The sequence below is a fragment of the Pelodiscus sinensis genome, chromosome 4 (genome assembly GCF_049634645.1).
Source record: "Pelodiscus sinensis isolate JC-2024 chromosome 4, ASM4963464v1, whole genome shotgun sequence".
Classification (NCBI taxonomy): domain Eukaryota; kingdom Metazoa; phylum Chordata; order Testudines; family Trionychidae; genus Pelodiscus; species Pelodiscus sinensis.
In genome coordinates, this window is record NC_134714.1 from 12807695 (window position 1) to 12833657 (window position 25963).

Consider the following 25963-nt stretch of genomic DNA (forward strand, 5'->3'; position numbering starts at 1 on the left):
CAGTATAAGCTGGTGAAATTTGTCCTCTCTCTCTGTGTAAAGAGATGTGTCCTTGTCTCTCAGGTAACAATTATGTACACTGGTTTATTAATGAAAGTAAATTACTGATTAATGTCACTCCTCTGAATTTGGTGGAATTCAATTACCAGGCACCTTGAAACAAAGTTCCTTCAGTTGCTAAGCCAACTTTTCACAGCAGTAGCTTCCTCTACAGGCACAGAAAATAATTTCATTGTTTAGCATTGCTCACTCAAAGCTAAGAAACAGGCTAGGAGTTGAAAAAGCAGGAAAACTCATTTCTGTTTCAGTCCATGAATCCAAATGACAGTGGGAGTAGGGAAGATGAGAGATAGTTGTAGAAGTTTTAAGGACACTGTTCATTTAGTAGTGTTAGGACTTGCCTGTAAGTGTTAATAAAACTTATTTTGTTTTAATTTTCAGTGTCACTAGCAACTCAGGAGACTGCTGCAATTGCGGAACATTTATGTAACATTTAAGATTTAGTCTAAACTTCTTATTCTAAAGAGGAGTCAGTTATATCATCAGTGTAGAATGACAGAATCCTAGGCCGTGTCTACATTGGTGCGATCTTGCAGAAAAGCAGCCACTTTTGCGCAAAAACTTGCTGCCTGTCTACACTGGTCTACACTTGTGCAAGAACACTGATGTTCTAATGTATGAAATCAGTGCTTCTTGCGCAAGAACTCTGATGCTCCCGTTCAGGAATAAGCCCTCTTGCGCAGCTGTTCTTGCACAAGAGGCCAGTGTACACAGACAACATGAATTACTTGCGCAAGAAAGCCCTATGGTTAAAATGGCCATTAGAGCTTTCTTGCACAAGAGAGCGTCTACACTGGCAGGGATGCTCTTGCGCTAAAGCACATGCCAGTGTAGATGCTCTCTTCTGGAAGAGTTTTTGTACAAGAACTCTTCCGCAAAAGAGTTTTTACACTGGCATGATCTTGTGCAGACATAGCCCTAGAATACAGAACTGGAAGGGACCTCGAGAGATCATCAGGTCTAGTCCCCTGCCCTCATGGCAGGACCAAGCACTGTCTAGATCAGCAACCTACTGCACCTGTGCCATTAGTGGCACACAAGCCAATTTTCATTGGCATGAGGGCAGGAACTCCTTCCTGCAGGGAATTCAGCAGCTTGGGGGGGAAGAGGAGGGAGAGTAGAGCAAGGCGGGGTGCTGTCAAGCAGCTGCTACTTGGAGCTGCTTCATGCTTGAAAGAAAGCAGCAAGATAAGGAAGTGTTAATGGCTTAGATTTACAGACACATTAAAGGGACAGATAGGTGCCTAATGGGAATTGCATTTATTTTCATTTGACTTTTTAATTAAACCTATATATGGTATCATCAGCTTTTGTGGGTACAACCCATTTCTTCATACCCATAAAAGTTCATGATACCATCTTGTTTCGGAGCTTCCGGGAGTAGCCGAGTTAGTCTGTTATAGGAAAAACCAACAAATGGTCTGATAGCACTTTATAGATAACAAAACATGTAGATGGTATCATGAGCTCTACAAGCCAAATACACAGAGAAGCCCTGGAACCCCAGTTCATCCACAAATTCAATTCACATGCTAATGGACTCAGTCATGATATGGGCTGGTGGGGATTCTACCTACTACCTTCTACCATTGAAGGTGCTAACAGCTCCCTGAGTGGTATCCTTCCTGTTTTAGGAATCTTATCTATTGACTTTGATTTTTATCTGCTTACCCTTCCTCCCCTTCCCCTCTCCTATTTATTTTGAGTTTTCATATCCCCGACTCATAACACCGGTCATTTGAAGTGGACTGTGCCCACAAAAGCTCATGATACCGTCTACATGTTTTGTTAGTCTTTAAGGTGCTGCTAGACTATTTGCTTAAGTTTTTCCAGTTACAAACTAACTCTGCTACCCCTCTGAAGTTTAATGAGAGTTAGAGGGGTTTTCTGGAGTGCAAAGCTGGTTAGGCATGTATCTGTCTCTTCTAGATCTAAAAAATAAAGCTAAAGGCTCTGATGGGAATTGTCAACAAAAGCATAACTCATGATTTTTCCTTGTGTTACCAGAACTGGCTGAAGTATGACGACCTATTTTCACAGAGGGGGGGGAAAAAACAACAAAGTATTAACTTTTGAATGTTTTCATTTCCAAGTGTGCCAAATTGACCTATTTTTTAATTTTTTCCCCCCTTTCAAAATATCTTGCGTCTTTTCTATTTTGCCCCGCCCCCAAAGACGTTAGTAAAGTTTTTCCTTTATAAAAAGCCCCTCCAAAAACAGAGCTAACTAGTTATACAAGACTTTGAAGTTTGAGTTCGTGAAAAGGCATGGCATTTTTTTTTAAAAACACAATTTTGATAACCTTAAGGGGGTAGCATAGTTAGTCTGTATAGGAAAAAAACAACAAAGTGCTAGCACTTCATAGGCTAACAAAACACGTAGATGATATCATGAGCTTTTGTGGGCACGGCCCACTTCTTCAGATGACCAGAGTTTGGAGTTTAGGATGTGCAGACCCAAAATAAATGGGGGGCAGGGAGGGAAGGAAGGAAGGAGGTAGAAAACAAGGAGCAGAGGGTATGGAAAATCAAAGGGAAAAAACAGGAAGGCCGAGTTGGGAATTAGTAAGCACCTGAAGATTGGGTAGTTGAAACGAAGCAGATAAAATCAATAGATAGTACCCTTCCTAACACAGGAATCTACACAAAGAGCTGTTTGCACCCTCACTGAATGTTAGGTTGATAGTGTCCCAACCATCCCTCATCACCATTGAGTCTATTAACATGAGAACTGGTTTTGCGGATGAATTGTAATTCCAATGCCTCTGTGTATTTGGCTAGTAGAATTGATTTGTGACAAGACAGCCACTTGGAGTCAGAGGGGGCTTTGTGACTGTGTATTTTGTGACTTCAACAATTTTTTTTTATTCCTCAAGACGACATTCTTAAGTCTTTGGCTAAAAGATGCACTAAGTGAACATGGCACCCATACATTAAGGAGCTTTCTTCTGTTTCTTCTAAGTATCTTCTCATCTTTGTCACGTCTTCAGCATTGTCTAGGACTAAACTGCACATGACAGTTGAATTTTTCATCACACTATTACAACTTTCACTGCCACTTTGAAATATTCTGTTGTGTGGGCATTTCTTGATTTATCTATTGTTTCTGAAAAATATGCAACCCCACATTTTGCTGGGGCCCTCAGGCACACAGCTGCCACAGGTTTAAAGCACATAGGATAGGTGGCTGTGTGTGATCTCCCCACCCACAGCCCACCCCCCAATCCTCAGCTCCTATTGACTGGAAACAAGCAGCCAATAGCAGCTGAGAGATTGGCCAGGGGGCAGCACAAGACTCTTCCCCCTCCTGGAGCAGAGAGCCAGATGGAGCGAATAGCCTGCAGTTCTAAGTGATCTGGGGCTGAAGCAGGCAGGGAGCCCAGCCTGCCTTAGGGGTGCTGGCCAGGAGACCCTTAGGAAAGTGACTCCCAGCCACAGCCTGCCTCTGTCATCCCTGCTCCTCCCTCCACACCCCAACTCCCTCCCCAGGTCACCACCCAAACCCTCTGCACCCCCTTGCCCAAGGTCACAACCCCCTCCTAGGCTCTGTACCCTCTATGCCCCTCCCCCAGGCCAGAATCCTCTCCTGCACCCAAACAACCTCCCAGACCCTGCACTCCATTCCCCTGACCTGGGTCACAACCCCCTCCTTCACCCACACTCCCTCTCAGACCTCACACTATCTCCTGCACCCCAGTCCCTTACCCCCATGAGCCCTTCTGTACTCAGCCTCTATCCTAGATCTCCCCCCCCCCCCCCCGCCACACACACACCCCACCTCATCTCTTCCACAGAAAAGTGCATCCCTTGACAACTTTTCAAAATCTTGGAGTGGGCCCTCTCCCCCACTAAAAATTATTGCCCACCACAATGCTAGAGCATGGTCCAATTTTGAGAAATCTGGGACTGTTTTATTTTAGCTTTAGTGAAACAGAAGACTCTTAGTATTCTCTCTATGAATATAAAGTCTGAGACCTTTTCTTATTCCTCCCTTATTTGGATGATCTCCATTATACTTGTGCTATGTAGACTCACATGGGCATGTTACGGATAAAAGTTCAACACACTTTGCCCTCGGGCAGGGGTGGAAATCTATGCACACAGTTTTTACCAGATTTGAGTTGACAAGCTTATCTGTGTTTTTCCATCACTTGTATCCTCTGACCTTTAGTCCAGTTTACTTTTTAAACAGAACTTGAGAAACGTTTGATTATAAATATTCCATGTCACGACTTTACCAAACACATGTCTGACAAAGGTCATCCTACAAATAGCAAATACCTCTAAACAAACAATTTCATTTTCTTAGGAGCCTTTGATAGAAAAGATTATGACTAAGGCAGCGTCTACACGGCACTCCTTACAGCAGCACAGCAATGTTGCTACAGCAGAGCCACTGTAAGGCCGACAGCTCACCTACCAACAAGCCCTGTTCACACCAGCATTGTTCCTCAGTAAAACTTCTGTCAGTCAGGGAGGAAGGGGTTTCTCCCCTACACTCCTAACCAACAAAACTTTTACTGATGAAAGTGCAGTGTAGACATAGCCTAAAACTATTAGGAATGTTTTATTAATAAGTACTTTAGTGCAGAATAGGCAATGACCCAGTATGGCAATGACCCTGTATTTCATAGGCAAAATAGGCAGAATAGGCAATGACCCTGTATTTCATAAAAGTTAGAGAGACAAGAGTGTGCTTTGGAGCAGTTCTCTGAAACTATCCCAAGAGACTTCATTTTTCCCCTGACACTATGCTTCTTGGCAGGAAAGTGACTGGCCATCATTAACTTACTGCTAATTACCTGATCTCTCAGATTCTAGATAATTATTTGTGCTGTTCTAAGCCCATTGCTTATATCTGTGTGTACATCAATCGTATAAAAAGTAGTTTAAGAGCACACTTGTACCTTTTCGGGAACATCCCTTCTTCCTTATAAAGCAAGGTTTACAGGGATGCTGAAAAAATTAATCTGCTTTTCCGATATTTTTCCGGAAGAGCAGACACGTTCCTTGGATGTGGCAGAGTTTTTCCGGGATACCTCTGGTATCCCGGAAAAACTCTGCAGTCTAGACATACCCAGATGGAACAAACGTGGAAAGACACTTTGGAATTGGTTTCCATCACAGTTTCACAGCCATGAAAAAGTTTCACAGAGCTTATTTCATGATCCTTCCTGTGAAATCTCATCTTCCCTCAGTGTTAAGAGTGCCCCAGCAAAGAGGCTTCTAGCTCTGACTGAACTGGAGAGAGACAGTATGTGAACATTCCCTACATAGCTGCTCTCAAGGGAGATAAGAGCCACCTCCGGATGGCTTTCCCTGATGCAGGATGCTCTGGGACAGGGCAGCAGCCCCAGAGGTTCCTACAGTTGGAGAAAATTTATGGGGATGGGTCTGACCTTTCCTGTGCTGATAATCAGGTCAGGTCAGGGCAGGGCCTCCTAGCTGCTAGTCTAGGAATTGCTTGAATAGGATAGGACTTGCTCTTTCCCTGTAGGGCTGTTCTTGGTACCCCTCTCAGCTGCAGATAACTTCACACTCCTTTCTCCACACTCTTCCTGTCCACCTCCTTTAGTGGCTGCTGGGGGGAGGGGACACTGTACAGGGGAATGTCCACCCCCTCTAAGATCAGTGTTTCTCGCAAGTTGCATAGCTTATTTCGAGTTACTTTCAAATTAGCCCATTACAAAATTTGGCACTGTCCACTCAGCACTTATTTAAAAATAAACTGCTATTCTGAAACATCCCTTATGCCTCATGGAATGATGTTTACAGGGATGCGGGAATAGCAAGCCTGTTATATTTCAAAATAACGGGCGCGCTCAAAAGATGTAGAATAGCTATTTTGGGATACCTGTGGTATCCCGAAATAGCGCTGCTGTGTAGACGTAGTCTAAGAAACTTGTTACATGCAAATTCTTACCCAAAATGGCTGTTGTAAATTCAGTTAGCTTCAAGTCAGAGTTGGTTTTCATACTCTCACTTAGGTCTCCAGCAGTATTCTCGCTAAGATTTTCCATCCAGGAGTGGAGCGAGTTGTCTTATGCACCAATATTGAGGTCATATACACTTGTTCAGATGTGTGCCACCGTGGGAGAGTTTTATAAGTTGGGTGCCTTTTCCCCTCTGCTGCCCTGTCTCACCCTATCTGCTTCCCTCCCTCCACCCCCACCCCATCCCTCACCCTCCTTTGCTGTCCTGGGTCCTGCCCTTTTCACTCCCCTCAGCCTTCCTGGGACCTGCACCTGTCCACATCTGACCCCTGCACCTGCCTTCCCCCCCACCTTACCCACCCACACCTCCTCTAGCCCCCTCCCCATTTCCTCTCCCAACACCTCTCCCACCAGCCCTGCCTCTCTCCTCTGCCATCTGGTACCCACCCCTTCCCTCAGCTCCCCTCCCTGTGTCTGCCCTTCTGCTTTCAGCCCCACAATCCTCCTGGCACCTGCATCTTCCTTTATCCCCTGTGCCCTCCTGGCCTCCCCATTCCCTCACTGCCACCTGCTCCCCTTGTCATCTTCCTCCCTGGTGCCCACCCCTCACCACCTTCTAACCCAGTTTCCTCACACCCCTCTGCCCTCACACATGACTTGCTCTATCCATGGCCTTCCTCATGCCCACCCCTCCTTTCAACAGTCTTCTCCTGGCATGCACTTCTCTCCACTTTTCTTCCTCTTGCCCCCATTATCCCTCCCCTCTCCAAGCATCATCCTGTCTCCTTCCTTCCCCCACTCCCCACTTACACCTTCCCACCCCTCCCCCCACTCCTCCTGCCCTTTCCCCTCATTATTTCTCTCTCCTCCACTTCACCCCTTGGTGTCTTACCCTTTCTTCTCCTGCCCTGGCCCCCTCCTCTCACCCCCACTTTCCCCTTAGTTCTCCCTCCACCTCTTACCTCGCTTCCTGACACCTGCAGCCCCCCAACCCCTTCCACTCCCTTGGTGCCAGTGCAGGGCTGTGGGGAGGGCAGCTGCCCCATGTGCCGGGCTGCAGCCAAGGCCGTGGTGCTATTTAACACCCTGGCCCCGGCCCAAGAGCAGAAGAATGGCTGAAACTAGGGCCAGAGCCATGCGATTGTTACCCAGATGCTCCTGGGGCAGGTCAGCTGCCTACCATGTGGCCCCACTTGGGAGCAGCTGAACAGTCACTACGTAGCTCTGCTGAAAAGATGTGTAGGAGGCAAATTCATGGTGTGGCACCTGCACAGGCGCACACCTTAGAGGGAACTATGGTCTCCGGCCCTTCAGAGTTCTTTGTCTCTTCTCAGGGTTTCAAAAGCCAGCTGCAGATCAAGGGCTCAGCCTAAGCAATGGGAAGCTCTCTCCCAGGGTGGGAATCTTTTGTTTGGCATCCCCTCTTTACATTAATAATAATAATAATAAAAAAACAGGTTCAGAATGGATTCTAGTACATAGTGGCAAGGTCACATGTCTTTTTAAATCAACCATCTTGCAGATTTACAGGACAAACAAGGGTGTTTTCAAGTTGGTGAGTTGATCAAACTATTAGGCTTCTAGGGCACCAGTATGGCTCTCAACAGCACATTTAAAACTATAAACAGATTCACACTTCATATTTCTAACTTCACATACAAGAATGAAATATGCACTAAGATATATAGTTCCAGCAGACTAACATTAAAATTGATAGATTATAGGAGGTCTTTTGTATAAGTCATCTACAAGCTATGTGTATTCACAAACCAATTTTCATGAAGTATGGGGTGGTGTGCGTCACAGGCCAGACCAGAGTAAGCCATATCTGCACGACTGTTAGAATGGATTATTGCAACTCCCCCATACTTGAGAATGACTGTAAAGACCTTTTAAAAAAAATGGTCTGAAAGTCAGTCTGCCTATTGAGCAACATGAGGTGCACAAAGGTCTTACAACTGTTTCATTCAGTACACTGGCTCCCCACTCATTAATTTCAATATAGAGATTATCACTGTAGGTAACCTGATGGGCCTCAAATGACCATCTTTCATTGAGGGAAGCATCTCACTCCTGATGGTTACACTTCTCAGGAACAGTGAAATACTCTCAAGGATCAAACAGCTGAAAGCAGAGAACGCTTTCTAATCAACTGGTCTCAGACTATGGAACTCCCTCCTGGAGAGGTATGAAGGACCATAAACGTGTCTTCTAAAAGCTAAGCTCCTCTCTTTAGCCTAGCCTTCCACCAACATCAGCAACCATCCGCTGAAGAGTGGGTAACAAGAGGCACATGCATGTATGGACATATATACACACATAATGCTACCTAGGGAAGTGGAAGAAAGTCAGCTTGTTGTATCCTGCCTTACCTTGATACTTTTTGCAAGACATCCAGATACTATCAGCTATAAGAACCTGTGCAGGGAGAGAGCGTGTTTAAATTTTATAGCCTGCAGTTATTTGGCACAACACCTTTGGAACAGCCAGCCTGTGCATATTAGGCAGGCCCTCTTGCAAACTTTTAAGGAGCAAAAAACAAAGTGGAATCCCATGGCACATAAGAGATTAACCAATTTATTAGGGCATAAGCTTTCATGGGTAAAATCCACTTCATCTGATCAAGTGGAGTGAAAGTTACAGAAGCGGGGGGGGAGGGCTTGTGTGTGTGTATGTATATATATGGAAGAAGTTGCTTGTGTTAATAAAGCTAATTAAGTCCGGGTGGAAGTGATCATTCATAGCATTTGGTGGGCATTAACCAGTTGAGATCCTTATTTAATCCTAAATTGATAGTACTGAATTTGGAAATGAATTCCAGTTCAGATGTCTCCCTTTGTAATCTGGTTTTGAAATTCTTAACACATGCAACTTCCTCCTACGAAAGCTTATGCCCTAATAAATCTATTAGTCTCTCAAGTGCCACAAGACTCCTCCTTGTTTTTGCAGATACAGACTAACTCAGTTAACTCTGAGACTTAAGGAGCTGTGCAGTTTCTAACATGCTTCAGAGAACGGCTGCCACACATCTTAAAAGGCATGCTAGACCCCTCCTTTAATCTGTTTGTGGCACAAGAGAGCTCAGTGAAGGAATCAAGCCAACAAATCCCATGGAGGAGATCTTGCTTCTTCCAAACCACACATACAGGCTGTGTCTGTACTGGGCCACTTATTCCGGAAAATCAGCCGCTTTTCCGGAATAAGCTGCGAGCGGTCTACACTGGCCCTTGAATTTCCGGAAAAGCAACGATGCTCTACTGTACAAAATCAGCCGCTATTCTGGAAAAACTATTCTGCTTCCGCTCGGGCACAAGTCCTTATTCCGGAACACTGTTCCGGAAAAGGGCCAGTGTAGACAGCCCAGTAGTCTTTTCCGGAAAAAAGCCCCGATCGCGAAAATGGCGATCGGGGCTCTTTTCCGGAAAAGCGCGTCTACATTGGCCACAGACGCTTTTCCGGAAAAAGGGCTTTTCCGGAAAAGCAGCCTGCCAATGTAGACGCTCCTTTTCCGGAAAAACTGAAAACGGAATAGTATTCCGTTTTAAGCAGTTCTGGAAATTCATGCCAGTGTAGACACAGCCACAGTGCATGACTAAACTGCAATGAAAGACTGTGCAGCATAGCTACAGCTGGCCTACAGCAGACTTGTGCTCATGGGGTCTAGGTTGCAGGGCTATAAAATTTAAGTATAAACACTTAGGCTAAAGCCCAACTCTGTGACCTTCCACTCTTGTGGGATCTGGGCTCCTGCCCAGATGTCTACTCTAGCATTTTTAGCTCCAGGGCCCAATCAGCTGAGTCAGCCTCTGAAATTCAATGCTTTTTTTTTTTTTAAAGTACCTCAGCATAAACATATCCTTAATATGTTTCTGTATGAAGCTTAAGCACAGCCTTCCTTAGCTTTCTTCCATTTGCAGACCCATAAAAAACATCAAATGGAGATGCAGATCCCTTTGGTAATCTTAAACACAGACCACATGTAGAAAAATTCTTTCACCGGGGTGATAGTGAGTTATGCATAATATGCTGTGCATGGGGAAAAAACACAACTTTTCACAATTCAGAACAAGGTTTGTTTGTTTGTTTAACTAGAACACCCAATGTTATTGCCAAGTCTGTTGCAGAACCAAAAATAAATGTCCTGATCTTATAATTTCCACTCCGATGTCTTAACCATTAGACCACCTTCCTTTTTATATTAGAATGCTAATCTTTTGCACAGAGTTGTAGTTAAGGTGTTGTTATAAGAAACTTTCAGAAAGTTGCACTTAATAGAACAGGAGGAAGGGACTTTGAGAAACTATCAATAGATTTTTTTTGGTGGTGCTATAGAGTCTCCTATCAAGACAGGATTTAAATAGCAGGCTCAGTGAAACTGAAATGATGAGCAGATTTTATACAACTGCGGGTACTACTGGGGCCAGACCATCATTTTGACCTATTTGTATCTTGTACTATTACTCTTTTTCTTTGGCCTCAATCCTGCAAACCACTGACTACTTGGAGCAGCTGAACCCTTTGCTCAGTGGAGTCCATAGGCATAAGGTTTGGACACAGAGCATCTTTCAGGGTCAAATCATAGGTTGTCAGTATTTTAAGTCAAGGACCATTCCTCCTTTATAGTCATGCAATGCCTAATATCTTGTGAGTCTTACCAATAAAACAAGCCACAAGGCATCCATTTATGTGGTATCAAGATTGCTTTCTACAAAAGGCCTACAATACTGACCATTTCCAACGAGAGAGCTGAACACATTGTTTGCAAGTGCTGAAAAAAAAGCAGCGAGGCTACCATAATTCCTCATGCATTTCCTGAAAACATATCACAGGTGGCCACTGAAAAACATGGGACCCAAACAGGAATCTAAAAGGAAGAGGGGGAGGGAGGAGAAATCAAGTGAGAAGGACTGAAACAGCTATAAAAAATAACCTGAAGAAAACTATATTAGAAAGATCCATCAGATATTTGTAACCATTATTCAACATTTAACCTTTTGACATGGATACACATGGCACTGTAGAGTGTAAAAGGGTAGACCTGTTCTCTATCCTCTGGATTTTCAAGTCAAAGATACAGATTGAGAAATTCTTCTGATATCACAATGTGCTAAGGATGAGGAAAGGGAAAACACTCTGGGGAGGACATTATACGGAGAACTTGAAAACATAAGATTGGTTTGTGTTGTGTGATTAATTTCCTTTAAGTTTTTAATTAACAGTTTTTATGAGAGTGGAAGCTAATGCCTGGGTTTAATTGATAAAATAAAGCAATCCGTTCTGAAGAGGTATTTGAGAGAGGAAAAGAAAACTTGCAGCTTTCATATTCGGGAGCAAGAGGAGACAGTAGGAGCAGTAACACATTTTGTAAAATGTTGTAATCCTTGTGCTCTCTCACCTGCTATCCCTCATTTCATCTGGTACCCTCATTCATTGTTCTTTCTAAAAAGTACAGTCATCACTTGTTCTGTAGGATACCTAGCAAGTGTAATACTATAAAGTAACAATGTCATCAAACTAGACATCATACTAGAATTAGGGATGTTAACTGGTAACCCATTACTCAATGGCTACGTCTACACTGGCATGATTTTCCAAAAATGCTTTTAACGGAAAAGTTTTTTCGGAAATTAAAAGCATTTTCGGAAAAGCACGTCTAGATTGGCAGGATGCTTTTCCGCAAAAGCACTTTTTGCGGAAAAGCATCCGTGGCCAATCTAGACACGGTTTTCCGCAAAAAAGCCCCGATCGCCATTTTCGTGATCGGGGCTTTTTTGCGGAAAACAGTACTGTGCTGTTTACACTGGCCCTCTTGCGCAAATGACTTGCGCAAGAGGGCTTTTGCCCGAACGGAAGCAGTACAGTATTTCCGCAAGAACACCGACGATCTTACATGAGATCGTCAGTGTTCTTGCGGAAATTCAAACAGCCAGTGTAGACAGCTGGCAAGTTTTTCCGCAAAAGCAGATGATTTTGCGGAAAAACTTGCCAGTCTAGACACAGCCAATAAGTATCACCTTTATCAAGTGGTTGCTTTCCAGGCAGTGGTTAACCAGTGCTCAGGAGTAGCCCCCTTCCCCAACACATGGCCCACCAGGGGGATGGCTGTTCCATCCCTGGGGGAAGGGGGGGAGAGAGACTCTCCAGCTGCCTGCCTCACATGCTAGGGGGGAGGGGGAGGGGAAGCTGGATCCCACTTAATAGGTTATCCAGTTAACTTATTAACCAGGATTTTATATCCCTAACTAGAATAAATGTATAACAACAATGGGCAGTCCTGTGGCATCTTAGAGACTAGCAAAAATATATTAGATCATGAGCTTTTGTGGGTAAAATCCACTTCAACAGATAAGCTGGATCTGATATATTTATTAGTCTCTCTAAGGTGCCATAGGACTACTTGTTAAAGATACAGACTAACATAGCTACCCCTCTAAGACTTAAGAATAAACCTAGAAAGAGAATTATTAGCACTGTATTGGTGCACATTAGCTGATTAAATGGGATTTTGCATCCTTAATCTGTTAAACCTTAGTAACCTAGTGCAATGTATTTAAAACAAATTAAAAACCAGATTGAAACATCTTACAAAAATTTCCATAACCCATAACTATCTCCATTAGCTCATAGTGACAGCTTAGATTTCCAGTACAGGGCTACCTACTCTCATTGATTAACTTTTCTGACCTAACAGCCAACTACTTTAAAGTAGCTGTCCTTTTTCAAAACGCATGGGTTTAATTTCCAACCCATCTGAAGCATCTAGCAGTTGGATGGCATGAATAGCGAATATTGAAATGTTTTCAAAAACTCTTCCTCAGTTTTTCCACAGCTGAGCAGGGCAACAGCAGCATTATCTGATCAGAGGCATGTGCCTCCCGCCTCTTTTTTTTTTTTTTAAGAGTATAAATAGGGATGTAGCAAAGACTCCTAAATACCCCCCTTCCTATCCAATCTTTCCCATCCATGCGCACAATACGTTTGTATGTGCACCAAGGCACATGCAAATGTGCATCACCAGTAGGAACCAAAAAACATAGCTGTGGGCACTGCTAATCAGGCATTTGACTCTTCTGAGTGACTGCCAAAGAGCATAGCTGACAGGGAACAGTGCTCCTATCCTAGATCCTCCCTCTCTCCCTCATATTTTCCTTTGACTATCCCACACCCACTCCATGGCTTTCCCTCACCACTAAGACCCCTCCCCTCTCTGGCTTCTATCCCAGCCCCTAGTCTCCCAGCCCTACCCCCTAGACAGAGACAGGGACAGTCAGGAAAAGCAATCCACGTTCACTTACAAGAGGGATTCGCTGAACAGCACTAAACCCCCGTGTGGACACTCCCCGGGCACTCCAGCGGGCTCAATGCGGGGTCCGCTGCAGCCAGACATTGGAATGCGGAGCACTGCGTCCACACGGGGCTTTGGTAAAATCGCTCCAGGTAAAATCGGATTAAAAGGCGCGTCCCCGGGTTGAAAAGCCCCCTCCGGAGCCACGCTGGCCGGGGGTGGGGGGGCGCGGCCGCGGGGTTACCTGGCCTCTTGCCCCGCCACTCCGCCCACAGCAGGGTGAAGTCGCCGTCCAAGCCGAGCAGCCAGCGGCCCAGCAGGTAGAGCAGCGCGCCGAGCGCCAGCGGGGGCAGCAGCAGCAGCACGACCCACTCCATGGCCAGCGGAGCGCCCTGGCGCCGCGCCGCCCCCCGCGGCCTTTATGGAGGCCCAGCGCCCTCGCCGCGCCGCAGAGCCCGCCCTCGCCGGGGAGTGACCGCCAGGCTCCGAGCACGTCGTTGGGGGCGCGGAGACCCGCGTTGTCTCCGCCCTCCCCGCGGGAGCCGCTCCCCCGCCCCCCACCCCCGCTCCTCTCGGGGAGCTGCCCACCTTCGCCTTGACTCCCCCTCCCCCTCTCCCTTCCCGCCTTTGCTGGCGAGTTCCTCCCTCCTCGCCCGCTTCTCTCAGGCCTCTCAGGCGGGGTCCCCGGGGCTGCAGAAATGTTCATGCCCCGCCCGCGCTCTGCCCCCCATTTTGTCCCCTCGCCAGCCTTAAGGGAGCTGGGATGGCGGGAGTAGGCTGGGGAAGGAGATGGGGGGCTAGGGACAGGCTCTGGGCTAGGGTAAGAGGTGGGGGGGGGCAGGCTCTGAGAGAGAGTTTGGGAGGGGGAGGGGTGCAGTGCTTACCTGTGGCACCCCCCCTCTGGCCGCAGTTCCTAGGCAGGGTGCTCTCTACGCACCGCTGCCCACAAGCTCCATTGCCACAGCTTCAGTTGATCACAGGGGTGCTGTAGGTAGGGGCAGCACTCAGACACACCTTAGGGGTCCCAGGGACATGTCTGCAGCCACACTGAGCAAGAGGCTTGGAGAGGATCTAGCCCCACTGCCAGTGGTGGGGCCAGGTGGCAGGTGGGGCCCGAGGATGCACCAGAGGGAAGCATGCAGGGTGTAACTGGGAGATGCGTACAAGGAGCACAGGGGGGTGACAGATGGGGCCAGGGGAGAGACCCAGCCCTGAACTTTGCTGAAGCTGGGACCCAGGCTAGGAATATTCCCGGTGACCGGGAATCACGGGCCCATATAACTCGTCACCCAGGTCCACAGTAATCCCAGCCTCAGAATTATCACACTGAAGGCCCCACCTGCCAGACTGCTCTATGCTGAGCCCAGGATGGTCAATTTTCTACAGGCACAAAACCCAATAGTCTTACCCTGCCCAAGCCTGCTCATTCCATTCCCCCTTCTCTAGTGCTTGCTCAGTTTCATCAGGCTGTCTCAGGGACCTGGTGAGAGCCCCTGTCTGTAGGAACATGAGGGGGGATGCCTATGTTTCCCAGGTGCCAAGTGGCAAGGAGGCTGGCAGGAAGCCTGCCAGACCTGCTGCACAGCCCTGCTATCCAGTCAACGACCTGGTCAGGCATGCCGTCCAGAGCCAGCAGGATCACTGTTTGACCTGGGTTTCCAGTCAAAAACCAGCCACTCTTGCTGAGCCAGCTTCTTTCTGTTAAGCCTTTGGCACTGTTGGCTTACTGGGTGAGAGGTCAGCTACATGATACAATGTTAGTACTGTACTAGGATCAGTAAACACTAGATCTGTCCCTGCTGCTAACTGAAACTCTCCTCTGTGTTGGAGGCTTGCCATAGTGGTAAGTGGGATGGGTTGTTCCTAGTAGGGGAGAACGGGGAATTGATTTATATTGTTTACTTGTTCCATAAATAGGAACAACCTTTGTAAGCCCATAAAGCATGCTGTTGTTTTCTCTCCTTCCCCCTGCACCATTTTACACCTGGAAATGTAAAGGAGCATATCAGCTTCTATTTTTTGTCTTTTTAAAAGACATATCCTTGCAAATACACACTGATCACTGTGGATGAAAACTTGGCAATGTTTTCCTGCAAATTAAAAAGTATTTGCACTCCTGTTATAGACACCAAAGACTGGCCTTTAGGCTCCAGAAGAAACATAACCATAGGCTCCTGGATTTTGGGGAAGAGCCCATCTTGGTTGGAGCAGTAAGGAGCATTTCCAGCTGGACTACCACAAATATTACAGTACCAGTTGAACCTCTCTAAACCAGAACTCTCTGGTCCAGAAACATCCATTGTCCAGAATGATTTTAGTTAGCAAGATGTCCACTATTCATGGGTGTATTCAATTTTCCCGGGGTCCCATAAAGTTTGTTGACAACCATCAGTCCCAGCTCTCAGTGTTCTGTGCTGCTGTTTAGCTCTAATCTACCCCTAAATGTCCTCTAACTGTGCAGTAAGCAGTGGAAGTGTTAGTAATGCTGCTAGACAATATTGACCTCCCATGGTCTGGAAAGTGCTCTGGTTCAGAACTGGGCAGATCCCAAGGGTTCTGAACTAGAGAGGTTCAACTTGTACTACCACCAAAAGCTGGCTTCTCTACTGAGCACCCATTGTGACAGGTGGTAGTGGGGTCATCTCAATAGAAGGAGAGAGAATGTAGAATAAGCAAGTGATTAATTTAATCAATGACACTGAGTTCCTACCCTCAATTACTCAAATAAGCCAAAATTTTCAGACGTGGCTGCCTAAAGTGAAGCTCCCGAGTCTATGGGTGCTGAACACTTACAGATCCCCTAGATTCCAGCACTTCTAGAAATCAAATCACTTTTAGACGGGTTCCTGAAGATGGATTTAAATGCTTTATCTTGTATGAACCAATTTGAGAATTCTGGCTTTAATCTCTGTGCCTCAGTTTCCAGATCTATAACAGTCTCCACTTCTGCAGCAGAAGGCTTTACCTGGTGGAATTTAGCCATTCTCTCCAGCTACATACACCTTAGACCTTAGTCCATCCTGTGCTTTCCTGCACGTTGGGAAGATCTGGAGAGAAGTGTAGTTGATAGGTAGCCCATTTCATGTTGAGGTGCTTGATGTCATTCAGAACTGTCACTTTCCATGTTATTCACACTCTTCCTCTTCTTCCATTTTCTGGCTTCCATTCAAGGGGGCTGTGTCTATATTGGCACCCTTTTCCGGAAAAGAGATGCTAATGAGACAAGTCGGAATTGCAAATGCCGCGGGGGATTTAAATATCCCCTGCGGCATTTGTATGAACATGGCTCGGGGCTTTGTCGGAGAAAAGTGCCAGTCTAGACGGGAATCTTTCGGAAAATAAAGCCTTTTCCGGAAGATCCCTTATTCCTCTTAAAATCAGAAATAAGGGATCTTCCGGAAAAGGCTTTATTTTCCGAAAGATCCCGTCTAGACTGGCGCTTTTCTCCGGCAAAGCCCCGAGCCATGTTCATGCAAATGCCGTGGGGGATATTTAAATTCCCCGCGGCATTTGCAATTCCGACTTGTCTCATTAGCATCTCTTTTCCGGAAAAGGGTGCCAATGTAGACACAGCCTGGTGGAATTTGGTAAGTGTTCTTTTTCCATTCTCAGCACATGCCCCAGCTCTTAATATTGTCTTGTATAAATTATTTGTGAAAGGTTGCCTTGTCCAGTAATTTTTCTAAATTCTTCCAGAGAAGTAGACAAGGAATTGGAACAGGCACTAAGATTCTGACCCAGGAGAAAGACTTTAGAGCTTTTTGCACTTTAGAACTGCCAAATAAATTATTTCCTGTTTGATTCCTATGGTGCTTAGGGAAGCAGGACTTTGTACACTCTTTGTAAATAAATAGGATTGCACCTGACCAAAGAAATATCCAATTCCAACATCAGTTTATCCTCCAAATCAAAACACATTGGGCTCCAGAAATTAATCAACCACTTAGGTCAAGAGGGGAAAACAGAGAAATGTACAGTCAATATTTTTTTTAAAACTTTGTGTAAATAGCTACTGTTTTCACTTGGCCTTTGACCTAATCATTAGTGGGCTAGTTTCTTGTTGGCATTATAGTATATGTAAGTATTATGGCAGATTTGAAGGAAGATTACCACACTTTTCATATCATAATAATCTCATTCTTACACCTTCACCTTGTGTTGTACCCACCTGTTCTCTCATCTTAGAGTATAAACGCACTAGGTCAGCAACTTTCTCTTTGTTCTGTGTATAACACCTAGCATAATGGGGCTGAAGAAGTGGGTTGTGTCCACAAAAGCTCAAGATACCATCTGCATATTGTTAGTCTTTAAAGGGGTGTCTATACACCACCGTAACTCGAAATCAGATATGCAATTTGAGCTATGCAAATTGTGTATCTTATTTCAATGCTATTTCAGAATAGCTTATTTCATCATTAATGTCAAAATAAAGTGCTATTCTGAAATGTCCCTTCTCTAGAATGAGGTGGGTGGGACAGCTCAGTGGTTTGAGCATTAGTCTGCTTAAACGCAGGGTTGTAAGCTCAGCCCTTGAGGGGGCATTTAGGGAGTGGGGCAAAGTCTGTCAGGGATGGTACTTGGTCCTGCCATGAGGGCAGGGGAATGGACTTGATGACCTCTCAAGGTCCCTTCCAGCTCTATGAGATAGGTATATCTCCATATATTAGGTTTATAGAGACATCAGAATAGCGAGCCCAAAATAATGGGCTTGATGTGAAGACATGGGTTATTTCAGGATAGTCAGGTATCCTGAAATAGTGTTGCAGTGTAGACATAGCCTAAGGTGCTGCAAGACTATTCATTGTGTTTTAAGTTCCTGATAAGTACTTTTATACATATGCAAAGTATGCAGCCATGTAGGTACTAGAAAATTTGAGGCATTAAATTGCCCCAGTTTTCATGGTGCCCCCTAGGCAGCTGTGTATGGGGCAGGGCTGGCTGTCAGCCATCCCCATCCCCAAGCTGGCTCCTGCCATGGGCTGCGCCCAGCTGGGCCATCTCTTAGGGGGGTGGGATGCAGGGCCCCGCACGCACCCTGCCCCAATTCCACTCCTTCCCCTGAGCAATGCCATTTGGGGAACTAGTAGGGCACCAGTAGCAGGGATCTGATTCTGGACATACATACCCCACACTCATAGGCAGCAGTAGGAAGCAGAATGACTTGACCCCAGCCTACTCTGTTCTGCCTGCTCCCAGTCATGTTGCACCACTTCCAGCCACTGATGAGCATGGGGGTGGTTCCACCCCTTTTCCCAAGCCTCCTTCCCTGAATAATGCCGCTAGGAGAGCAGAGTGGTCTAGGGCAGTGTTGTTCTGCTTCGCACTGCCATCAGTGGACTTGAACCCTACACTCCAATCCTCTGCCCCAGACCAGAGCCTGCACCCAAACTCTGTCCTAGAGCCTGCAGGAGCCTTCGGGGGAAAGAACAGAGGCAGCTGGTGTTGCCCTTGTGCACTCATAGAGCCGATCCTATAACTGTGGGTATAGCAACCCTGGGGAGGGCACCAAAATTTGTAGAAACAGCCCTGCCATCAGAACACAAATAAATAGTAAGAGAAAGTGGTGTTTTATGGTAACTTGCATAAGAGAAATTGCGAGAAGAGGGAGCAGATGATTGTAGATAAACAGACTGACTCTTGCATCCTTCTGTTTCTTCTCTGCCCTCAACACCTTGACAAAATCTGGTGCATCTGTAGTGCATTGGCTTTGAGGAGAAGGTATTTTCTCCCACTCAGTAGCCTATTTGTTCATGGCAGCAGTTCAACTGAGCTGCCTGCAAGTTTGCTACATTTACTTCAGGGGGGATTCTGTGCCAATTCTGTCTGTACACAATATTTTCAATTTTTGCATATTTTATGTGTCAAAACAATATAAAATCACACCAGTTTCAATTATTTTGGTAGCTTTATTTCAGAATACCTCTGAATATGTATGTCTCACAAGTGAGACAAAAATATTCAGGAAATATATTTGACAAATTCCTTACTAAGTATAATGTAGAACTGATCTCCATATGCCCCCCCCCCCGGGGCCCTGCACCCCTCATTCAGCCCCTAGCTCAAGGCTGTCACTCCATTAGTCTGAGCCCAGATCCCTGTCTGTCCCCCCCCCCACTAAAGCTTCCGAACCCTCGTTTGCGACCCCTCCCCCTCATCCCTGTATACCCAACCCTATCTATCCTGGTGCTACAGTGAGGAACAGAGCCTCTCTGCCAGGAGGCTACCCTCTCTTCTGGTGTCACAGCAGCCCTAGCTGGGGGAGCAGAGCAGGCCAGGCGGGGGTGCATTGCTTCCTGCCGCCGCAGTGAAGTGGAGTGACCCAGTTGGGAGATGGCAGTGGAGTGGCACAGGCTGCTGCATGTGTTGCTCCAGTTCCCAGGCTACTGCTGCTGTGGTCAGGGAGGCAGCAACTCCTGTTGCCACCCCGCACTAGGCCCCCTGGTAATCCGCCAGCTCAGGTAGCTCTGGGAAAAGGGGACAAGGGGACAGGGCAGGGGTGTGAAACAGCCAGGTGGGGGCAGGAAGAGGCAGGGTAGAGTCTGGGCAGCGGGGTTATTCTAGGCCCCACGGAAAGCCCCCTTAGGGACAGCCCTGATCCAGGATACTTTACAGCCTTTCACCTGATCTCAGTCAAATAAGTTGTGACCCTCTTTCCAATAACCACACAACACACCTCCATCATAATCATCGAGGAACCACCCCTGCAATCAGCCCCAGTGCCAACTCTGCCCACACATCTACACAAGCAATTTAATCATTGAACCCAACCACATCAGCCACCAGATCAGAGGCTCATTTAACTGCACATCCACTAATGTGATCTATGCCATCAAATGCCAACAATGTCCCACTGCCATGTATATTGGACAAACTGGACAATCTCTGCAGGAAAGAATTAATGGACACATCAGCTATCCAAAAAGGCAATACAGGCAGTCCCCGACTTACGCGGATCCGACTTGTCAGATCCGCAGTTACGAACAGGGCTGCCCCGGAGGACACGGACTGCGGGACCTCGCGGTCCTGCTGCCCGTGTACTCCGGGCCTTTCTCCGTGTCTCCCTGGTCTGCAGACTAGGAAGACGCGGAGCAAAGCCGCCGGGGGGGGGGGGGGGCCTCGGGCAGCGAGGCAGCCCAGGCGCTGCTGGCGTCCTCAGAGGCTTTGCTCCCCGTCTCCCTGGCAGACCAGGGAGATGGGGAGCAAAGCCGCGGAGGACCCAGGTGGCGGGACCGCGGTGCGTCTCGGTCTGCCGCCCGCGTCTTCCTGGTCTGCTGGGGTGGGGGGGCGCAGCTAGTACGCCCCCCCCCCCAGCAGACTAGGCTTTTCTCCAGACGCCTGTGGCAGAGCAGCTGGGGCACTGCCGGTTGGTCCCGCAGCGCTGCTCTGGGCGCTACTGGACCAACCTGGCAGCACCCCAGCTGCTCTGCCCCAGGCGTCCTGATTCAGCCGCTGCTGGTCAGTTTCAGCAGCGGCTGAATCAGGACGCCTGGGGCAGAGCAGCTGGGGTGCTGCTGGGTTGGTCCAGTAGCGCCGAGGAGCGGCGCTACTGGAGCAACCCAGCAGCACCCCAGCTGCTCTGCCCCAGGCGTCCCCAAGTCAGCTTCTGCTGAAACTGACCAGCGCTGATTACAGGAAGCCCGAGGCAGAGTTGCTCTGCCCCAGGCTTCCTGGAATCAGCTGCTGATCAGTTTCAGCAGCAGCTGACTTGGGGACGCCTGGGGTTCTTAAGTTGATTCTGTATGTAAGTCAGAACTGGCGGTCAGTTTCAGCAGCGGCTGAATCTGGACGCCAGTTCAGACTTACATACAGATTCAACTTAAGAACAAACCTACAGTCCCTATCTTGTACGTAACCCGGGGACTGCCTGTACCTAGAATTTGTGGTGTCTGCCAATTTGTACAATTGGCACGCACCTTACTTCTGATGACATGTGTGTTACTTTAGTAATACCAGTAGGGGGAAAAAAAACCCTACAGATGCAAACCAGCAGAATTTGGCAAGCCTGCATGCTGCAAAATGTCTCACAAGCCACACATAGAACCCCAATGAGCCATATGCGGCCACAGGTTGCCACCAATGTTCTAGTTGGAGGTGCTAGCAAAGGTACCGACTTTTGTTTTGCTAAGACTTAAATGATTGAAAAATGCTGACCAGTTAGAAGAGTTTCCATAGCAGAAAGGGAAAAGGAAGTGACCAAGAGGTTGGACAGGATGTGAGTAGGGCGGTGAGCTAATTTTATTGAACCAGCTTCTGTTGGTGAAAGACAAGATTTCAAGCTGCCCAGAGATCTTCAGGCCTAAAAAAAGCTTAGTCTGAGAGAGACAAAGGGTATGTCTACACTACAAAGTTAATTCAAACTAACAGCTGTTAGTTCGAATTAACTTTCATAGCGTCTATACATGCAAACCTCTAGTTCGAACTTAAATTGAACTAGCGGAGCGCTTAATTCGAACTAGATAAACCTCATTCTACGAGGAGTAACGCCTAGTTCGAATTAAGTAGTTCAAATTAAGGGCTGTGTAGCCACTTAATTTGAATTAGTTGGAGGCTAGCCCTTCCCAAGTTGCCCTGGTGGCCACTCTGGGCCAAACCAGGGAAACTTTTCTGCCCCCCTCCCGGCCCCGGAGCCCTTAAAGGGACACGGTCTGGCTATAGTGCTCATGCCAGTTGCAAGCCTGCCAGCACCCAGCCAGCAGACCCTGCACCTGGCACGGCCTGAGCCAGGCACCTGCTGCCACCCAGCCCTCCGCCTCTTCCCAGGACCAGGCTGGCGGCTCCCAGGAGCCGTAAGAGGCGGGCGCCCGCCTGGTCTAATGCAGAGAGTGTGGACCTCATCGAGGTTTGGGGGGAGGCCTCCAACATCCACAACCTCCGCACTAGGCACAGGAATGAGGCCGTTTAGGGCAGGATAGCTGCCAGCCTGGCCACCAAAGGCCACATGCTAACCCAGGAGCAGGTTTGCATGAAAATCAAGTTGGTCCAGTGAGACCCCCGACCCTGAGCCCTGAACTTAGAACATAAGAACATAAGAACGGCCATACTGGGTCAGACCAAAGGTCCAGCTAGCCCAGTAGCCTGTCTGCCGACAGCAGCCAACACCAGGTACCCCGGAGGGGATGGACTGAAGACAATGACCAAGCCATTTGTCTCGTGCCGTCCATCTCCAGCCTTCCACAAACAGAGGCCAGGGACACCATCCCTACCCCCTGGCTAATAGCACTCCATGGACTCAACCTCCATGAATTTATCTAACTTCTCTTTAAACTCTGTTATAGTTCTAGCCTTCACAGCCTCATGTGGCAAGGAGTTCCACAGGTTGACTATTTGCTGTGTAAAGAAGAACTTTCGCTTATTAGTTTTAAACCTGCTGTCCATTCATTTCATTTGGTCTCCTCTAGTCCTTATATTATGGGAACTAATGAAGAACTTTTCTTTATTCACCCTATCCACACCACACAGGATTTTATAGACCTCTATCATATCACCCCCCAGTTTCCTCTTTTCTAAGCTGAAAAATCCCAGTCTCTTTAGCCTCTCTTCATATGGGACCAGTTCCAAACCCCTAATCATTTTAGTTGCCCTTTTCTGAACCCTTTCCAAGGCTAAAATATCTTTTTTGAGGTGAGGAAACCACATCTGTACACAGTACTAAAGATATGGCTTACCATAGTTTTATACTTCCCCTCCTCCTTCTTCCCCTGACTTCCCCCTTCCAGCTCCCTCCTCCCAGGTTTTCCCCCTCCCCTCTCCCACCCTCTCTTTTCCCCTCTCCCACCTCCTTTTCCCAGTCTCCCCAGAGGTTAATCCTCCCCTCCCCAGTTTTGTTAAATAAAGAGAGTTTCTATTTTTGAACACACGTGTCCTTTATTATTTACATCAGGAAGGGGAGCTAGGGTAGGGTAAGTGGAATAAGGTGAGGGAGGAATGGGGCACGAGCCCCTAATAGAGAGGACTGTGATGGCTCTGCGGGCTCCTCAGGTGGAAGCTCTCCTGCAGGGTCTCCTGGATCCTGACAGCCTCCGTTTGACTCCCCCAGATGGCATCCTGCGGCAAGTGCAGCCGGGCTGATGGCCGAGTGCTGTGATGTGCCAAGTGAGGGCACTCAGGGAACTCCAAGACAGGACTGCTTTGCTGTCCCTCATCGAGTTAGACAAGAAAGTGGGGAACCCTGAGAATTGTCTGTCCAGGGTGGGGGTCGGGTCCCTTTAAGCACAGCCCTCGGCTCGCCTGAGCAGCAGCTCCACACTCCAAGTCCTAACCTGATGCCCTGCCGGCACTGTCCGGCCAGCCTTAACTTCGGTTCAGGGTCCACTCAATGTGGACATGATATTTCGAATTAGCAAAACGCTAATTTGAATTAGTTTTTAGGTCTAGATGCACTAATTCGAATTAGCTTAATTTGAATTAACTAATTCGAATTAAGTTAGTTCAAATTAGTGCTGTAATGTAGACATACCCAAACTGAGTTGGAGGGAGGAGATTGAAAGTACAGGCAGTCCCCGAGTTACGCGGATCCGACTTACGTCGGATCTGCAGTTACGAACGGGGCCGTTCCTCTCCCTGGTCTCTGCAGACCAGGGGCACGGGGGGTGGGGGGGCAAAGCAGAGCCAAGCCGCGGAGCGCCCGGCCAGCTGACAGCCCAGACGCGTCTGGGCTGTCAGCTGATCCCGCGCTCCGCGGCTTGGCTCTGCTTGGCTCTGCTTTGCCCCCCCCCCCCGTCCCCCTGGTCTGCAAAGCAGAGCCAAGCCGCGGAGCACGGAGCGTCTGGGCTGTCAGCTGATCCCGCGCTCCGCGGCTTGGCTCTGCTTTGCCCCCCCCCGTCCCCCTGGTCTGCGTCCTCATTTCACGAGGAGTAACGGTAGTTCGAACTAGGAAGCCTAGTTCGAACTACCTAGTTCGTGCCCCGTGTAGCCGCGCTGCACGGGGTTCGAACCAGCGGGGTTTTAAAAATGGTGGCTCCCCGCTTATGCAAATGAAGCCCGGGAAATTCAAATCCCGGGCTTCATTTACAAGTGCGGTATGCCTACATTACCCCGCTAGTTCGAACTAGGAGGGTAGTGTAGACATACCTTTTGTTATTTAAAAAATCCACTTCTCTAAGTGCTGCTTTGTTCTGAAGAAGCTGTTTCTGTCTCACTGCAAACATACTGTCTGAGGCACCTACAGGAAAACTCTTAGGTAGAGTCTTGCAAATTCATGGATATCCGTGGCTCATTTTTGCGGATATGGATGCAGATTCAAATTTTGTATCTGCATAGGGCTCTACTCTTGGGCTGGCTGAAAAATGCAATTGGGAACCTGGGAGCATAACCTGGAGACGCAGTTTGAGAGTGTTTGGATTGCAAGATCCCACCTCAAAGAAGCAGAGGCACTAGAGAATGTGAGGTCATGAAAATTAGGCATGTATGAGATTATCATCATGTGAGTGGGTTTGCACAGATCTTCTGCAGGCTGAAGGACAGGTACAGGCAAATGTTTTAGGACTATTTCAGAATTGCTTGATGTTCATGCAAATTAAATATGGTTCAGGAAGGTTCAAGACAAGAGATGAAGCTAAAGCAGGGCTGCTTAACTGTGGAATCCCCGGGGGTCACAATGATACAGCACATGCCCGGGGCCACAACTTAAGTGTGGTTGCATATACATGCAAATATATGCAAATTGCTTTTTTCACATTGATGGGCATGAATACAAAGATTAAGGCAAGACTACACAACATGCAGGCCCCATTTAAGTCAGTTCTGCTGGTATTAATAAAATGCAATATTTACCTGATTTCTACCCCTATGACAGCACTTTTAATGAGCAATGACAGTCCAGGAATTTAACTACTAAAACACCTATCAACAGAAGACCATTATATTGACTCGCCATTGTGGAGCATGTTCCCAGTGGAGGCCATGTTCAAAGGATCCCACCTACGGACCATGTGTTGAACCCCGCATAAACCCAAACTGCACTGTGGGCTGCATGCGGCCCATGGGCCGCGTATCGAGTAGCTCTGAGCTAGAGGGAGTCTTTAATCAGCTCTCCAGAGTATTAGGATAGCCATGACTGTTCTAACACAGAAACTGAAGAAACTTCTGTCCAAGGTATATATAAAGGAATTGGATAAACACAAATACTCTTGCTGGAAGGTTACAATGCAATACTGTTTTATTTCTTAGAATTCAGAAAGATGACACACAAAAAGCCAAAAACAGAGACACAAAACAGGCTGCTCCTTAATGGAATGAGGCACATTCCCTTGCTTTCAGATGATTCTTTCCAGACTAACTCTAGCTCCAATGCTATCAGCCACAAAGCTTGAGTTTTCACCAATCACATGCAAAAAAATAGGCCAAAAAATCACGGAATGACGTCTTGCTTCAAAACTCTATTTTGCCATTTCACAGAAGTTGGCAACACTGGCAACAGCAACCACTCACTCGCTGATAGGTTGCTACAGTTTAATACCCTATCCCCATGTTGGCTGTAAGATGTGGTCTGTTGTGTTGGGAAGCAGCCAATAGGAAGCCCTGCTTTACTTCAGCCAGTGGCAGGTGTACATCTGTTGGCTAGTGGAGGTGGATTTGGTCCCACTACACATGTCCCTTGGCAGCCACCAGGTTACAGCAAAGAAACAGGGATTGGAGAGCAACAGGGCTCAAAGTAAAATCACCCATATTTCATAAGACAGTGATCT

The 25963-nt window shown here is 47.3% G+C and overlaps 2 protein-coding genes across 4 annotated transcripts in view; one reads left to right on the forward strand and one right to left on the reverse strand.

Annotated features, from left to right (window-relative positions):
* The window catches only part of DHRS7 (dehydrogenase/reductase 7), a 53923-nt gene extending 40167 nt beyond the window's left edge, over positions 1 to 13756 (reverse strand). Inside the window, exons 1-3 of one of the 3 annotated variants that reach the window (XM_075926350.1) lie at positions 13522 to 13650; positions 10722 to 10856; positions 8365 to 8410 (exon numbers count right to left, since the gene is read on the reverse strand). In XM_075926350.1, coding sequence (XP_075782465.1) covers positions 8365 to 8410; positions 10722 to 10787 — 112 coding nt within the window. In that variant the 5' untranslated portion in view covers positions 10788 to 10856; positions 13522 to 13650. Of the gene's footprint in view, positions 1 to 8364; positions 8411 to 10647; positions 10690 to 10721; positions 10857 to 13521 lie in introns of those variants that run through there. The other 2 variants (XM_075926351.1, XM_075926349.1) reach the window with 2 other exon arrangements.
* Positions 13312 to 25963, forward strand: part of PPM1A (protein phosphatase, Mg2+/Mn2+ dependent 1A) — a 93407-nt gene continuing 80755 nt past the window's right edge. Inside the window, exon 1 of the mRNA XM_075926345.1 lies at positions 13312 to 13429. Within this exon, the coding sequence (XP_075782460.1) occupies positions 13354 to 13429 (76 nt within the window). The 5' untranslated portion in view covers positions 13312 to 13353. The remainder of the gene's footprint in view (positions 13430 to 25963) is intronic.